We start from the raw sequence: 18241 nt of genomic DNA on the forward strand, positions 1-18241 counted from the left end.
GAGATTTAAAATAAGAAAATGAAAGTGTGTTTAGGAGTCAACGAAAACAACGGTGACCATATATTAAGTGATGCTGGGTCAATTGGAGACCCATGTAGAAAAAAAAATGAACCTTGACCTCTATCTCGCACAATATTCAAAAATCAGTTCCAGATTATATGAAGTCTAAATAAGAAAGGTAAAACAAAAAAGCTTCTAGAAGAAAATTTAGGCTAATAGCTGCATGACTTTGGGATAAACAAAGATTTCTTATAACAACAACAACAAAAAACATGAAAGGGAAGATTGATGGATTGGATTTCAGTAAAATTAAGAACTACTTTTTATCAAAAGACACCATTTAGAAAGTAAAAAGGAGAAAAATATTTGAAATATATCTGACAAAAGACTTGTATGGGGAATGTGCAAAGAACTCCCACAAATCAATAAGAAAATGCAGATGACTCTAGAAAAAAGTGGGCAAAGATTTAAACTGGCATTCCACAAAGGAGGATTTCTAAATGGGCAATAAACATATGAAAAGGTGCTCAGTGTCGGCAGAGAAAAGCAAATTAAAACTCCAGTGAGCTAACTAACACATGGAAAAATGCTCAACATAATTAGTCATTAGAAAAATGCAAATCAAAACCACAGTGAGATACCACTTCACACCCACTAAGATGGCTGTTAAAAAAAATAATAATGAAAGGAAAATATGTGTTGGCTAAGATGTAAAGAAATTGGAACCTTGCTTATATTGCTGGTGAGAGTGCAAAGTGGTTTAGCCTCTGTGGAAAAACAATTTGGCATTTCCTCAAAAAATAAAGCTTAGAGTTACCATGTGACCCTGCAGTTCCACTCCTACGTGTATACTTAAAAGAAATAAAAACAGGGACTAAGGGACTTCCCTGGCGGTCCAGTGGTTGGGACTTTGCCTTCCAATGCAGGGGGTGAGGGGTTGGATACCTGGTCGGGGAGCTGGGGTCCCACATGCCTCGCGGCCGAAGAGCCAAGACATAGAATAGAGGCAGTGTTGTGGCAAGTTCAATAAAGACTTTAGAAATGGTCCACATCAGGGCCTCCCTGGTGGTGCAGTGGTTGAGAACCTGCCTGCCAACGCAGGGGACACGGGTTCGAGCCCTGGCCCGGGAAGATCCCACGTGCCGTGGAGCAACTCAGCCCGTGCGCCACAACTACTGAGCCTGCGCTCTACAGCCTGCGAGCCACAACTACTGAAGCCCGCATGCCTAGAGCCTGTGCTCTGCAACAAGAGAAACCACCGCAACGAGAAGCCCGTGCACCGCAATGAAGAGTAGCCCCCGCGGGCTTCCCTGGTGGCGCAGTGGTTGAGACTCTGCCTGCCAATGCAGGGGACACGGGTTCGAGCCCTGGTCTGGGAAGACCCCACATGCCGCGGAGCAACTAGGCCTGTGAGCCACAACTACTGAGCGTGTGCGTCTGGAGCCTGTGCTCCGCAACAAGAGAAGCCGCGATAGTGAGAGGCCCGCGCACCGCGATGAAGACTGGCCCCTGCTTGCCACAACTAGAGAAAGCCCTCACACAGAAACGAAGACCCAACACAGCCAAAAATAAATAAATAAATTAAAATACTTATTAAAAAAAAAAAAGAGTAGCCCCCGCTCGCTGCAACTACAGAAAGCCCGTGCGCAGCAACGAAGACCCACTGCAGCCATAAATAAATTTATTAAAAAAAAAAAAAAAAGAAATGGTCCACATCAAAAAAAACCAGGGACGAACTAAAATAAGTACATGTGCATGTACTGTTGACAGTAGCCAAGAAGTGGAAAGACCTCCCCCCTCAGTTGTTCCTCAGTGGATGGATGAATAAACAGATTATGATACAGACATATATTGAAACGTTATTCATCCATAGAAAGGAGTGAAGAACTGATACATGCTACAATGAGGATGAAAGAAGCCAAACATGAAAGGTTACATACTGTATGATTCCATTTATATGAATTTCTGGAATAGATCAATCAATAGATTATAAAGACACAACACAGCCTGATGGGTGCCAGGAGCTGGGGGGTAGGGAGGCTTGGGGTCAGGTGGGTGCAGGGGAGAGGAATGGAGAGAAACTGATTAATGGGTAAAGGGTTTTACTTTGGAGTGATGGAAATGTTTTGGAACTAGATAGAGGTGGTAGTTGCAGTATGTTGTGAATGTACTCATTGCCACTGAGTTGTTCGCTTTAAAATGGTTAATTCCACCTCAGTAAATTATGTAAAAACCATGAGCTCTCACTGTATATATGCTCACTAGAATGGGTAAAACTTAAGAGGGCTGTCATTTCCAAGTGTTGGTGAGGATGTGGAGTAACTGGAACGCTCTTATCTTGCTGGTAGAAGTATCACTAAGGCTAAATAAACGCATGCTGTGAGCCCAGCATTCCACTCCTGTCTATATGCTGAAAAGAGAAGAGCACATATGGCCACCAACAGGCATGCACAAAAAGGTACTTAGCAGCTTTCATTCATAATAGCCTGAAACTATAATCAACCTAAATGTCCAGCAAAGTAGAATGGGTAAATAAATTGTATGTTCATACATAGAATACCACAGAGCAATAAAAAGAATGAACTACTGCTACACACACAATAGAGATGAATTTCACAGAAATAATGTTGAATGAAAGAAGCCAGATTTTGAAGAGTATATTTTATCTTCTGCTAAGGCCAAACTAATCTGTGGTGATAGATGTCAGAATAGCTTTTGCTGGGCAGGGATGGTTGTGGTGGTCTTTGATGGGGGAGCTCAAGAGAGCCATCTGGGGTGCTGGAAACATATCTTCTGTATCTTGATCTAAGTGGTGGTTACACAGGTGTATACATATTACAAACTAATCTGTGCACTTAAGATTTGTATACACTTTATTGTTCTACCTTTAAAAAAATACTAGAAAATTAAAACAAAAACCAGTCGCCAGAGTAGATGTTCTTGCAGGGAAGCAGTAGAAAAGAATGTTTGTGAAGTATAAGGTTGTAGATGAATATCTGAGAAGTGTAAGGTTGTAGAAAGCCTTGAATGGCAGTGAAATGGCAGAAGTTTGGATTCTGTTCTGTAACTCCAGTAGCTTCGAGGGAGGAAAATGACATAATGGAAGCATATTTTTTAGGGAAATGGATCTTTGGAGATGTGCCTGGTGGGCTGAGGACTGGTCCACAGGTGGGAGACTATTGCAGTAGGACCTGAATTAGGTTGAAAATGGAAACTCTGAAGGAAGAAGAATTAGTGAGGCTGGTGACTGGTTGGGCAAGGACAGCAAAGGATGACAGGGCAAAGGTGACTGAAGGTCCACGCTAGATGGCTGGAAAAACGATGGTCCCGATCACAGGATTAAGAAAGCCAAGTGGAGGACTCCGTCTTGGAAGTAAAAAGATGAGTGGTTTTAAATGCTTTAATTGTGAAGTGGTGACAGGCAGTTGTGGGGCTCAGAAGAGCAATCAGGGCTGTGACAGAAATCTGAAAATCACCCACATACAGATTATTTTGAGTAGATGAGATCCCTAAAAGAAGGAGTGATGCAGAGAGATTGCAGAAAACCAGCCCTTAAGAGAAGAAAAAGGTGGTAGGGGAAGAACCAGGATAGAACCAGGATACCAGAAGAGAACCAGGATCGCTTAAGCCAAATGAAGAGAGAGTGGGTGTGGGGGGGGATGAAGATGTAAAGGGAGAAAATACAGAAGTAGGAGGGGAAAAGTAAAGATTGAGAATGTGATGGAGACCCATGATCTTTGAGGGAACCTGGTCTTGGAGAAGGCAGGAGGAAACAAAGGCAGAGACAAAGGCAGAGGACTTAGCCTAGGATGGCTTTACCTATGAAGAGCCCAGGTGTGTACAGTCAGGTTACAAGAATTTGTCAGCATCTGCAGTGACTTCCTCTTGCAGTATTCTCTGTCCTCTAAGTAGGGTGACCCAGAGGGTGACCCAGGGTTGAGGATGAGTGTGGCTGTGGGAACCAAGGAGTCCCAAGTACTTGGACCAATTATGGGTTCCAGGCATAATCGTATTCTCTGTGAGAAGAATACAAAAGAAGTTTAAGGCACCACTCATGCCCCTAGGGATTTATGTGGTGCAGTTGGACAATGACTGAGAGCCAAGGCAAGTGTGAATAAGATGTCTTGAACCCTGACTTTGCCATTTTCTAGCTGTGTAACTTTGGCCAAGCTCCGTTAGGACTCTGTGCCTCTTTTTCCTCATCTGTTAAAAGGGGATAATAATAATGTCTACCTCATAGGTTGTTCTGGAGGTTAAATGAATTAATACAAGCAAGGTGCTTGGAACAGTACCTGAAACATAGCAAGTATGTGATAAATGCTAGCTAAGAGATCACGATAAAGCTGTAGGAGTTCACAAGGGGAAAATAATTAGTAAGGGCTGGAGCTGATGGGAAGATTCTTCGGAGGAGTAGGGATTTATGGGAGGCAATTCAGGGACTGATAAGAGGAAAGGAATTTTAGGTTTGGGGGAAACAATGGGAGTAAAGTCTTAGATCAGTAAAACCATTGGCATTTGCGTGCGATTTACTTGAACCAGACTGTTCCCGTTGGGGAGTAGTGGGAGTCAGGCTAGGACAGGCAGAGGGGTAACTGATATTTGTCAGAATAAAAGAAGTATGAGTTGGGGGAGTCAGAGCTCTTTGTGTGTTTTTTCCTGGCCCTGTGACCTTGGGTACGTTGCCTCATCTCTTCAGACTCCAAGTTTCCTAATTCTTAAAATGAAATGGACTGGATCTATAAAATCCCTCGCAGCTCTAGAATTTCATGCCTCATACATGAAAAGGATTTCTTCGACCCCATGGTCTGAGGAATGGTGTTTTGTGTGCGTGCAGCTTGGAGCTGACTTGTGGTTCTGGCCTCGTCAGTGCCAGGCTGTAACCAAGTGAGCTGATCAGCCCATGTGGATACCACACACTGCCTTTCGCAGCCGACACCACCACTGGAAAAATCTGGGCTCTCTGCGGGTGTATTTATGAAAAGAGCCCTTGGGTATTTCACTCCCAAATTACTTAGAGTTAACTCTACTACTGGTCTCTTAAGGAGCCTCAAGTTTTATGGATACTTGCCTTGGAGTGGACCCTGAGGGCTAAGTAGGAGGGAAAGAACTGTTTTTAGCCTTTAAAAAAATTTCCCAGATTGTCCTTGTGAAGCTCATAAAACAAAAGGAAGAAGCAGCACCACGAGCACCAGATGAACTGCCAGTGAAGCCCTAAAGCTTTCCTGGGGAGACTCACATTGCTTTGACATTAGGGAGCCCCCTGTTCCAAGGTGTGTATTTCAATAACCTAGGACTCTGTATAAACATAAATGAAAATGGGCTTTTCAAATACCATGCTTAGAAGTCTTTGGCTCTAGTATGGCACTACTTCAGTTCCTCTGTTTAGAAAGGGATTTGGTTTGTGATTCAGTTCTCACTTCCTGTCCTTCTGGCGTGAGCCCCGCTCAGGGGCCTTTCTGCTGTCGTTCACCCTGCAGTGCTGCAGGGCTGGTGCATCAGAGGAAGGTCTCTAAGATTCCTCTCCCATTTGCTTTTCCTGTTGCTGAGTGGGAGGTACGTAGAGCAATATCTGCCCTCTCCATGAAGAAAAGCGCTTTGTGTTTGTCTGTGGCATGAGCTTGGTCATCAGAGCAGGTACTTCTGGACTTTTATACCGGATGGATTTTACAAACCTTGGTGAATTGAAGAAGAACTTGAAACAGAAGAGCCAAAGCAAATGGAAGCATTTCTATCTATATTTTTGTGCCTCCAAAGTTTTGAAGGGTTTAGTGTTTTCAGAAACTGAAATTTGAAAAGAGTGACAGTTTACCCTTGTGTTGTCCTTGGAAAAAGAGTGTTTCTTTAGGGAGCAGAGTTCTAGGAAAGGAAGACGACTTGAGCATATAAGGATTCCAAAGCTAATAGGTGCCTCTCGGTCATGTTAAACATACCTTATTCATTTAGAATAGAAATTACTCGAGGGTATGGAATATATATATTTTTAATGTTGTCTATAAGAAAATCACTTTATTTTTCTTGAAGTATAGTTGCTATACAATATTATATAAGTTACAGGTGTACGATATAGTGATTCACAATTTTTAAAGGTTATATTCCATTTATAGTTGTTATAAAGTACTGGCTATATTCCCCATGTTGTACAATATATCCGTGTAGCCTATTTTATACCTAATAGTTTGTACCTCTTAATCCCTTTATTGCCCCTCTCCTCCTTCCCTTTCCCCACTGGTAACCACTAGTTTGTTCTCTATATCTGTGTCTGCTTCTTTTTTGTTATATTCACTAGTTTTTGCTGTATTTTTTAGATTCCACATGTAAGTGATATCATACAGTATTTGTCTTTGTCTGACTCATTTCACTAAGCGTAGAGGGTATGGAATGTATCTTTGTAGCTGTATGTGGTTACTAACTGTGAGCTGCATCTAAGTCAATAATAAAAACTAGCAATTCAGGAGACTCCCATGTTTTGATCTCCTTGGCTGCTCATTCCCCTGAGGGGTGGTTATGGACATTGCCTCGTCCATCCATGCCACAGACTTTCTGAAGAGAAAAATAACCATGTCCATGGAAGCAACTCTATGTTGCGAAGGTTGTGAATAAAGGTTGAGGGTGAGATGGTTTGGTCTGGCCTCTTTTTAGAGCAGCGATGGATTAATGCTGTCTGTGTTGCCGTTTCTTCCAGAGCTGACCTGTCCTGGACGCAGCATAACTAACGAAGCTGCTGCAGGATGAGAAGATGGCAGCGCGGCTGCTCGCACCACCAGGCCCTGATAGTTTCAAGCCTTTCACCCCTGAGTCACTGGCCAACATTGAGAGGCGCATTGCCGAGAGCAAGCTCAAGAAACCGCCAAAGGCCGATAGCAGTCATCGGGAAGATGACGAGGACAGCAAGCCCAAGCCAAACAGTGACCTGGAAGCGGGGAAGAGTTTGCCTTTCATCTATGGGGACATCCCCCAAGGCCTGGTTGCGGTTCCCCTGGAGGACTTTGACCCGTACTATTTGACGCAGAAAGTGAGTTGGAGGAGGAGGAGCAGCAGCTTCAAATGCCCCTTTCCTAACAGGCGGAGGGGAGATGGGGAGAAAGAGCTGTGTCTTTGCCCGAGTTTGGATAAGTAGTTAGCCTTTTGTTTCCGTTCCAGTTTACGGCGATTCTTTCTTTGGTTTAATTGCTGCTAAGGGTCATTTATGGGTCTTGGTACTTTTCAGTCTGTTAATAAGACTTCTGTTTTTGGCTCCTTTTTCTAATTTGACAGTAGAAAAAGATTGATGAAAAAAAGGGGGGGGAGACATACGTGAAATGGGACTGTTTAATAGAGTACAAGAAAGATGGCATAGTGAGAGATGGCACAGCCCTGTAGACTCTTGCTCACCCATTCAGAATTCTATCTTTAAATATAAAGACGATGTTATTATTGCAGCATCAACGGAGCCTGTTGTTAATATAATGGAGATGATGGCTTTGTCTGCTTACCTAGCCCCCTTTGTGACATTAGGTCGTAGCCTTTGGGGACAGGAATAGAATAGAGTAAACCAAACTGGGCCAATGAGGAGACCAGGTCTGTAGCCTTGTTACACAGTTGTCTGGGTTCAGTGAGCACTGATTCTTACATAGAGTCAATTCTGTTATTCCTGCTAGTAAGAAGCATGAGTGAGAGAAATACTAATCTTCATTTCGCCAAGAGTTTCAGATTTCCCTAACAAATGTTTGACCAAACCTTGGATTTCTTTCTCACGATTATCTTTTGAAACTCGGCAACACGTAAAGAAGCAGAGCCCCCAGTTAATCCAATGGCCAAGTAATTAGCCATTGAATACTGAAGACTGACATCAGATACCATTTTAGGGATCCCCCATTTGACAGATGTCATTTAAAGAATTAAATCCATAGGTGTTTCCAGATGAAGGGTGAAAAGGCTTTGTGTAATTATATATTTACAAATATAAAGCTTAACTGAACTACCTTTATTAACAAAACTGTCTTATAAACTGCCGTTAACTAAATTGCCTTTTAGTCTTTCAGTAATGGAAGAAATTTCTGTTTGTTTGTCTTAATAATGGGACAGAAGTAAGACTTGAGGTGAACAGATCTCTTGATTTAGCTATAGTTGTGGAGGCATCTTAGGTCTGAATGGCAAAACTAGTTAAGAGGTTGTCTACATAAAATGGCCCTTTACCCATGTGCTTCTGTTGCAGCTCAGAACAGCTACGTAATAGGAAAAAGTAGAATCAGTAGCCTGTAACTTCCACTGGGAAATTTAGAATGTTTAAGGAACAAAACATGATATGATATAAAGAAAAGTAGACTAGAAGTAAGAAATCCCCACTCTACCATAATTCACCATGTTTATTATTTATAGTTTCCTTCTTTAGTATGTGTATTTTTCAAGCTACCACAAATAGTTCATGGGAAAAGAAAGTAGTAGATAAAGAAAAAAATCTTCTCAAAACTAGTTCATGTCCTTTAGCAAGTCATTTCACCTCTCTGGGCCTAGATTTCTCATGTAGAAATTGAGAAGTTGGACGAGACTTCTAAGGACTTTTTCAAATGTCAAATTCTGGGGCTAAGTAAGTTTCCATAAACTGTCATTGATTTCCTTACTTACTTATCCTTTTTTTAAAAATCTAACTATTTAATCTGGGCCTTTGCTGAATGGGGGTAGGTGGGTGAGGAAGGAGACAAGGTTTTAACTTTCTGGGTTAGTGAATAAGGGAACATGGAATCTTGTGCTGTTTTTAAAAAAAATATTTCATTGATTGTAAAATTTTGAAATATTTTAAGATATATTTCCCTTCTCTTTCCTACCCTTGCATCCTTAGTCTTAGTAGAGGTAAAAAGAAATAACAAAACACAGAGTTTAGGTCGTGCCTTTTTAGATAAGTTTGGCCAACTGGTATAACTTTTTCAGAAAATACTCTTATGGCAATAAGCAGATAGGTAAAGCCCTTTGGACTCTGGCCTTTCAGGTGCCTGAAACCTCTTTGCTTTTATTTGAACTATTTGTTTTTCTAACTCAGATGCAAATTAAACTTCCTTTTGTTAAACCTGACTAATATATGAAAAATGTAGAGAGCTATTCATTGTCAGAGCCTAGTTTTCCTTTGCATGCCTTTTTCCCTGGTTCTTGCCTTATAGACAGCCTCTTTCCATTCCCAATGCCTTAGATTTCAGTGCTCCTAGCTCGGGAGTGAGGATCCAAAGAGAGTGGTCTCTGGCCCTAATGGGTACTCTTTTTTGGGTAGGCCAGATGTTGACGGCACTCCAATAGGGGACTGGCTCTTCATGATAGAAAATCTGACTTCAGCCTTTGGCCTCACCACAAGGGTAAATAGTTTGTGGAAAGGATAACTTTAATTGTATTCTTTAAATTCCTTTTTTTAAAAAAAAAACTGAAATATACCACCATGCAGAAAAATTCATAAAACATAAATGCTTAGCTTAATGATTATTAAAAGCAAACGAACACCTATGACAAGAAAGAACATTAGTAGCACTTCAAGGTATTATTTGTATTTTTAAATAAAGGTTTTTCAATTGATTAAAAATAATGTGCTTGTTCAAGTTCACTTGCATATATTCATTGGCATTACTAATACGTCTTACTAACTAGGCCTTTCACTGGGCCAAATTAGCGAGGTCTCCCCTACAAGGAAGCACGCTGGGAATCAACCCACATATCGAAATATCCTGAGAGTAGAAAGGACTTTAAGAGGACATTCCCTTCCATTTGTTTTTCAAGGGCTGCCTTAAATAATACTTGCAAAGTAGAATTTCTTTTCTTTGCTTAATGGTACAAGTGGGTTTCTTTATTTTTTCCTCATAGGTCTCGTTTTCTACCTGATTGATCATTTTTGTGACTCTCATAGAAACTGGTTTCTCATTTCCTTCTCTCTTTATTTTAGAGGGTAAAAGAAAACTAGTTCTCTGTTAGTAAAGTTCTGGTTTCATCCCATTGCGGATTTCACACTGTCCAGGGACACAGGGTCATAAAACATGTGTATCACATTTTCAAGACACCATTGTACCAGCTGGTGCTGGTTTGAGCTCTCGTAAGCTTCTTGGTGGTGTCCACATTGCATTTCACCTGACTTTCCCAGATGGTTCCCAGAACAATCCAGATCATCCTCTCTTTGGATTGTCTCAGAACGCCCAGTGCTACAACATTTTCCTTGCCTCTTGGTACTTTGTTCGAACGTCTCCATTCTTTGACTTTCTTGTTTTTCGAGTGTCACCTGAAAATAATTGAATTTCCAGGACATTTAAACTTTTTAATTTATTTAATTTTTAAAATAGGTAATATATTTACATGGTTAAAAATTCAAGAAAAGGTATTCAGTAAAAAAGATATTGAGTAAAAAGTCTCCCCTTTACACCTCTCTCTCATCAGCCCACTTCCTGCCTCTCTGCCACAGGTAACCATTGTTAGTAGTATCTTCCAGAGTTTCTTTATACTGTATATGTACAAGCAAAAACAAATAGGTATTTTAGGAACTTGAACTGTCCTGAAGGCCTTTGCTCTTGGTTTTCTTTCTACTATTTTCTTAAGCCAATTGAAGTCTTAATTTTGTTATTTGTTTTCCCTTCTTTCATACTATGGAATCTTAAGTTTTATCAGGGTAAATTCTTGGTTCATTTCTCCCCTTCCGCCTGCTTTTTGGAAAATCAAATCAAGGACTTCTTCTCTATTGCTCAAAGTGTCTTTCTATCTTTACTACAAAATATACTCTCCAATGCTTAATAACAACTTGTTGAATTTTAAATGGCCGTGTTTAGTCCTAAGAACTGTCTTAAGTGGGGCAGCAAGAAAGTCAGTGGATTAAGTTGAAAGAAGGCCTTCAGAGTTGGCTCCTACCCTTTTTCCTGTTTCTTAAAACCAATAATTGGTATTGGTGTCCTTTTTGTTCAGTGGATATGCCCTCTCATAAGAAAGCCCTATAAACAAAAATCCAAATTACAGGATTGATTATGTTCCTTTAAATTGGGCACATACCTATTGCATTAAAAAATTACATATGGTTTCCCAAAGTTCATTTTACCTTCAAGTTTTCATGTCTGTCTTTTGCTGCAAATTGGAGTCAAGCTAGAATCAAAGAAAATTAGAATATGGTAGCCTTAGACATCATCTAGTTCAGCCTCCTCATTTTATAAATTTAATAAAGTGAAATGCTTTGTCAAAAGTATTTGCGAACACCTCCTAACTCTCAGTTTGTTACAACATATTTCTAGTTTTCCACTTTTCTAATTTTTCATTGATTGATCCTCAGCCTCGGTTGGCTCAGTTCTTCTGAAGTGAGGCATGTGGATACGGAGAGAGAAAAAAACCTGCTTTTTCATTCACATCCCTGATAATGCCTGTGGTTTAATAACCCTTCTTAGGATGGGTCCTAAGAAATGCAGTGCTTCTGGGGGAAAGGATGGCATTTGTGTTAGCTCCAGTATTTTACCTTCTCAAGTGAAGGAGCTCTGAGTAGTCTAGCAGCCTAGACAACTTGTTCCAGAGACATGGGCTCAGTATCAGTACTGCTACCACTGTTCAGCTGGACATGTAATTTGGAGGGAATTTACTTAACCTCTTCACATATTTTTGCTTTTTAAAGGAAGATTATTTCTTAGCCCCCACCAACCCCCCAGCCTACCAGCAGAATGATATAGTGAAAAGAGCACCTAACTGGGAATAGAAAAACCTCATTTTAGTTCTACCATTGCCTCTTGTCTGCCCTTGGCCAAATCACTTAAATTCTCTGGGCTTCAAATTTCCTTATCTACAATATATGCAAAGTAAGAGTTGCGCTTATGTCTATATCTTTCTAATTGTATTTCACATGTTATGCCTATCACATATTATGTTTTAGCTGTTGCAAACTATTCTGTTTCCCTGGTGTCGCCTGCCTTCTGGTCTCCATCCCCTTCTTCTGGAATGTACTCTATCCTTTAACTTCACCTTTCGACACTCTACCCATTTGTCTAGGCCTATAGCCATGAGGCCTCTTCTTCCTTATAGCCTAACTTGATGGTTTACATTGGAACGGATTCCTCCTCCTGAATTTCTATAATACATTAAGATCCCAGCCCTAAGAAGTGGGTTTTAGTTGTAACTCAGGTTAGGTATGGCAGGGCACCCTGTTCCCAGCAATGTTTACAGTTTTTTCCTTACCTCCCTAATATTAATGCCATCAGCTTCCTCAAATGAAGAACTCTTAAGTCACACACACACACACACACACACACACACACACACACACACACACACACAGGCGCTGCATGCATGCATGCATGCCCATGAGCTCCTGGCAGAAAATCCTTGCTGAATCTAGTTTCACACACTTTCAACAGGTGTGCAGAGTGGAGACAGGCTGTTAAAGGAGAGTTTATGTTCATTAGGTGTGATTTGAAGTATTGCTAATGAAGTGTTGAATTGCCTGTTGTTGCACGATAGGCCTAGATGCTGCTTTCTGTTTTGAGTGAAAACTAGATGTTTTAAGACTAGAGGTTTTATTTTGTTTAAAAAAACCGTTTTGCAACAGTATAAAAAAACAAAATGTTTCCATTGTTTTATTCACCAAATCAAATTGAGGCAAATGCTTGTGAGCGAATGGGAGGAAGGCCATTCTCAGGGTGGTGGGTTAAGGAAGTGCGTGGTATGGGGTTCTTTTCCATTCTCCAAGTATCATTATCTAGAGGAAAAGGAATTTAATTAAACAATCTTAAATCAGATTCCTCTTTTATAGCCTTAGCAATAGACCAGGAGTTGGAAAACCTTATTTCTGATCCCATTTCCACCTAATTCTAGATGACCTTGGGCATGTCACTTAACCATTCAGCATCTCAGTCTCCCTCGTATAGAAAATTAAGATTATGCTAATAGCTAATATCCCACCTATTCTACAGTGTTGTTGTGAAGATTATATCTTGCCTACACTATACAAAACAAAACAGCCTATTGTGCTAGCCCTCCTTCATTTTTCTCCATTATACACCTAGCATATATTTATTTGTTTATTGTTCATTCTCTTGTATGCTCATTAGCTGGAGCAGTGCGTGCCCTATAGTAAGTGTTCAATCCATATTTGTTGAATGAATGAGTCAATCTTATGAGATAATGCCTGTGGAAACACTATGTAGTTTTCTAAGTGCTTTGAACATGAAAGGTGACATTATGATTTTTTTTTTCCTAATGAAAAGTTTTCCCATCTACCAAAATGAATGGAACTCTAGGGGGAAAAAGACTGATTATCAATATATCTTTTCCTTTCCTGAAGAATTAGTTTCCTTTAGGGGCTGAGGAATTAGATCAAGAAATGGGTTTCCTGACATTTTAGGGGATTTTCGGATGGCTGAATTACTAGTTGGTAAGTGCCACCAGTCTTAACTCTCCTCTTGTAGAACCTTAGAATTATCAGGGACTTTATCAAAGATCATTAGGTAATAGCCTCTACCTAGTGCCCTTCTTGATTTATGGGTATCAAGTCTTTATTATACAAAGGATGTTATTTCCTGAATATTCTAAGTTGTTCTGTCATGTCTACCTTTATTAAATGTTTTGCTTCTTTCTCGTCTGTGGGAGTTGTGTTACCCTCCCTGTATTAACCGACTATAAAGGAAATGAGAGAAGCTGACGTGGGGTATATACCAGTTTGGGTTGTCTCATATAAAATATGATCTATTTATTCAACAGATACTTCTTGAGTACTTCCTATGTGTGAGACCTTGTGGGTATTGGGCTCTTTTGGGGGAAACACAGATTAATAAAGTCCATTTTTGACCCTTACATAGCTTATAACATGGTAGTGTGTAGGGTGGTATCACTTTTGACGAGGGGGCCTCAGAAAGGGCCTTATTACTTCATAGTAGGCATAATATTTGGATTTTAGAAAAGAGGGATAGACTGAAACATTCTAGGCAGAAAGAACAATATAAACAAAGGCTCAGAAACAAGGGCATAGGACAATGTACGAGAAAGCTAAATCGTCTAATTTGATTGGAATCTGGGGAGTTGGGTGATAAGTCTCAGAAGGGAGTGCTGGAGCCAAGTCATGGAGGACTTACAGTGTTAGACTGAGAAGTCTGGTCTTCACTTGGTAAGCAATAGAAAACTACTGAAGCCTTTTTTTTTTTTTTTTAATAAATTTATTTATTTATTTATTTTTGGCTGCGTTGGGTCTTCGTTGTTGTGCGCAGGCTTTTCTCTAGTTGTGGCGAGCGGGGGCTACTCTTCATTGCAGTGTGCGGGCTTCTCATTGCGATGGCTTCTCTTGTTGCGGAGCACAGGCTGTAGGCACGCGGGCTTCAGTAGCTGTGGCTCATGGGCTCTAGCGTGCAGGCTCAGTAGTTGTGGTGCACGGGCTTAGTTGCTCTGCGGCATGTGGGATCTTCCCGGACCAGGGCTCGAACCCGTGTCCCCTGCATTGGCAGGCGGATTCTTAACCACTGCGCCACCAGGGAAGCCCTACTGAAGACTTTTGAATGGGAGTGAGGATATGTGATCAAAGTTGTGTTTTGAGGAGGTGAATGTGGCAGTGATGTGTAGGATAAACCAGAGGGAAAGAGAACTGGGACAGAGCGACCGGCTATGAAGTAGTGAGGGTCTGAACTGTGGTGGTGGAAGTGAAAAGTAAGGGGAATAGGTGAAGTCAGAAGTGATGTAGAGATAAATTGATAGGAATTTGTGATTGATTGTAGAAGCTTAAGGAGAGAGCTGAGCATTCAGTCCTTCATTTGATAATTTGATCAATTGTTATTGAGTGTTTTCTTTATACCCACGTTCTGTTCCATACCCTTGGGAACAAAGCAGGCAAGCTCTATATACTACTCCTGGAAGTTAGTTTTTTTTTTTTTTTTAACTTTTGGATTGATTGATTGATTGATTGATTGATTGATTTATGGCTGTGTTGGGTCTTCGTTTCTGTGCGAGGGCTTTCTCTAGTTGCGGCAAGTGGGGGCCACTCTTTTTTTTTTTTTTTTTTTTTTTTTTTTTTTTTAATTATTTTTTATTTTTTAATGCTATTCTTGTCTGCTTACATTCTTTTTATTTATGTATGTATGTATGTATGGTATGGCTGTGTTGGGTCTTCGTTTCTGTGCGAGGGCTTTCTCTAGTTGTGGCAAGCGGGGACCACTCTTCATCGCGGTGCGCGGGCCTCTCACTATCGCGGCCTCTCGTTGCCGAGCACAGGCTCCAGACGCGCAGGCTCAGTAATTGTGGCTCACGGGCCGAGTTGCTCCGTGGCATGTGGGATCTTCCCAGACCAGGGCTCGAACCCGCGTCCCCTGCATTGGCAGGCAGATTCTCAACCACTGCGCCACCAGGGAAGCCCGGGGGCCACTCTTCATCACGGTGCGCGGGCCTCTCACTATCGCGGCCTCTCTTGTTGCGGAGCACAGGCTCCAGACGCGCAGGCTCAGTAATTGTGGCTCACGGGCCTAGTTGCTCCACGGCATGTGAGATCTTCCCAGACCAGGGCTCGAACTCGTGTCCCCTGCATTGGTAGGCAGATTCTCAACCACTGCACCACCAGGGAAGCCCTGGAAGTTAGTTTTTGTTGGGGAGACAGATAATAGACAAGTAAAGAAATAAAGTTATTACAGATAACAATAGGTACATTAATGAATTTAATATAGTCCAGGTACCTTAAAGATTGTGGTGCTCTAACTTGGTATAGAGACCCAAACTTAGAGAATGCAGGAGAGTCAAAGGCTACATGCTCTCTTAAACATTCAGTGTCTTAAATACGCTTTTAGCAAGTACTAAATTATAATCTTTAAAAGGACCCATACCACAGATATTCTGAGCTGTTTAAAAGCCAGTATTGTCACTCCACTGAGTTTGCCAATCTTAGATTTTTACATAGGCAGGAGTTCAATACATTTCAACATTAGTGTGAGCTACAGGGGCACCTGTAGATAAACCTAGCATTTTCCCCAGAAAAGAACCTCAGGTCTTCTCTAGTCCTTGTACAAGTCCTAATTTGCAGTTCCAAGGTTCTGAGCCACATAGCTTATAAGAGACAACTTTTACCTGAATTCTTGTGTGTGTATTATTAGCTAATCACCTGAGCCATAACATTACGCTGACTGGTAATTTTAGGAATTAATCTCTGATGGTTTCTCCAGGGTGTAGTTTATGAAATCTTTTTATTCTATCAAGAATTAACCTGTTGGGGAATTCCCTGGTGGCACAGTGGTTAAGAATCCGCCTGACAATGCAGGGGACACGGGTTCGAGCCCTGGTCCAGGAGGATCCCACATGCCGCGGAGCAACTAAGCCTGTGTGCCATAGCTACTGAGCCCGTGTGCCACAACTACTGAAGCCTGCATGCCTAGAGCCTGTGCTCTGCAACAAGAGAAGCCACTGCAATGAGAAGCCCATGCACCGCAACGAAGAGTAGCCCCCGCTCACCGCAACTAGAGAAAGCCCACGTGCAGCAACAAAGACCCAACGCAGCCAAAAATTTAAAATAAATAAATAAATTTATTTTTTAAAAAAAAGAATTAACCTGTTGAATGGGATATTTAATAATGACCATATAAATGTTGGAGGATTCTCAAGATTACAGTGATATTGATCATCTTCTCACTATAATTAGCCATATTTTAAATCCCTTCTTAGGAAAAGAGAGTAAGACTGTGATGTCATTATACAGGGAATGCTTCTCTTACTGATTGATTCCAAATTCACATGAGTTGTAAATTCTTTATATATAACCCTATTTGACACAATTCAAGATTAGGATTTCCCCATTATATGGCATTTTCTGTCAACTGATTCTAGCAAAATTTTTGATACCTGCTCTGAAGAGGCACTCCTGTTCCAGACACTTTGAGTCTACAAAGTTTGGCCTATGGAATGAAATTTGAATAAAATATTCCTCCCATTTGAGAGGATAAGGTACCCAACCCATCTGCTGCTCAATGTCAATCCCTCTCCCTGTGCCTTTGAGCCCGTCCATGCTTCCCAACCTTCTCTAGCACTTCACTCTCTCAGTCATCCCCTCTCTCTTCTGTACTTTCTATCTTTCCCTTTCACAGTGGTTCTTCCCTTCACCCTATAAACATACTAAAAGCCTCTCGCATCTTAATGAACCCACACTTGACCCCATATCTCCAACAGGTATAATCTCTCTTCTCATGCCATTGAAGCTTTTAAAGAGTAGCCGTTGCTCACCCTCACCACCTACACATCTCCCACCCACTCCTCCATCCTTGCAGCCTGACTCTGCATCCTCCCTGCTCTACTGGCATTCTCAATATAAGATCCTCCAGGATCTCAAATTGCCAGATCTAATGGACATTTTTTCAGTTCTTATCTCACTGAACCTCTCTGCTGTATTTGACACTGTTTATTACTCCCTGATTCTTGCAGTTCTTCACTTCCTTGGCCTAATTCTCTTTACATCTCGGAGCGTTCCTTCTCTTTCCTTCATTTCTTCCACCTTTCCTTTAAGTGTTGACATTCCCATGGGTTCAGCCCTTGGCCTGTGTTCCTCTCATTTGGCAAATTCTCCCTGGCTGATCTCATCCATTCTCTCACTACTCTTGAATCTGTATCTCCAGCCTAGAGCACTCCTTAAATATTCAGTGTCTTGCCAGGCATCTCTATCTGGACTTCCCATAGGTAACTCAGTGTATTCAAAATTGAACTCATTTTCTCCCCTCAAACCTACTTATTTCATCTGCTACTTTAGTTGATGATACCACCCAAATTCTAGGTATCATCATTGACTCTCCAATTTTCTACAGTCCTTGAGGATCACTTAGGGAGCTATCAGTGAATGTTGCACATTTTTACAAGTAAGAAAAAATTGTGGCTCAGAAATGTTAATTTGCTGCTGAAATTCCCTCACCTAGTGTGTGGTAGAGCCAGGTTTCAGTTCCCGGGATATGTGAATTTAATACTCATGGTCTTTCTGCCATATCACGCTGTCTCTATAGAGTATATTGCAGGATGATTTTTGGGTTTTGTTTTTTACTATCATTTTTAGATAATTTCTGTCATTTTGCACTGCCTCAATATGAATATAGTATGGGTTTTTTTAGTCCATTTGTTTCATATCATATCTTCAGCATGGTATCTAAGATACAGAAAAGATGAGAAGACTTTTCGAACTAAAATTAATGAATTTTCATGGGTGGATGAGCTAAAGAGTGGAAAAGGTCGATTAGACACCTAGCATAAAGTTGGATATAGTTATAAGTTAGTTGATTTTAGCTGCATCATTGCCTCATGACTTAGAGATTCATTCATA

General features: G+C 41.0%; 1 protein-coding gene across 3 annotated transcripts in view; it reads left to right on the forward strand.

Moving 5' to 3' along the window:
* The first annotated feature begins 3384 nt into the window (after positions 1–3384).
* Positions 3385–18241, forward strand: part of SCN8A (sodium voltage-gated channel alpha subunit 8) — a 122122-nt gene continuing 107265 nt past the window's right edge. For all 3 annotated transcript variants that reach the window (XM_082350524.1, XM_082350523.1, XM_082350525.1), the window contains exon 1: positions 3385–7012. In XM_082350524.1, coding sequence (XP_082206650.1) covers positions 6737–7012 — 276 coding nt within the window. In that variant the 5' untranslated portion in view covers positions 3385–6736. The remainder of the gene's footprint in view (positions 7013–18241) is intronic.

Source organism: Balaenoptera borealis (assembly GCF_965194805.1).
Source record: "Balaenoptera borealis genome assembly, chromosome: 13".
Taxonomy (NCBI): Eukaryota; Metazoa; Chordata; class Mammalia; order Artiodactyla; family Balaenopteridae; genus Balaenoptera; species Balaenoptera borealis.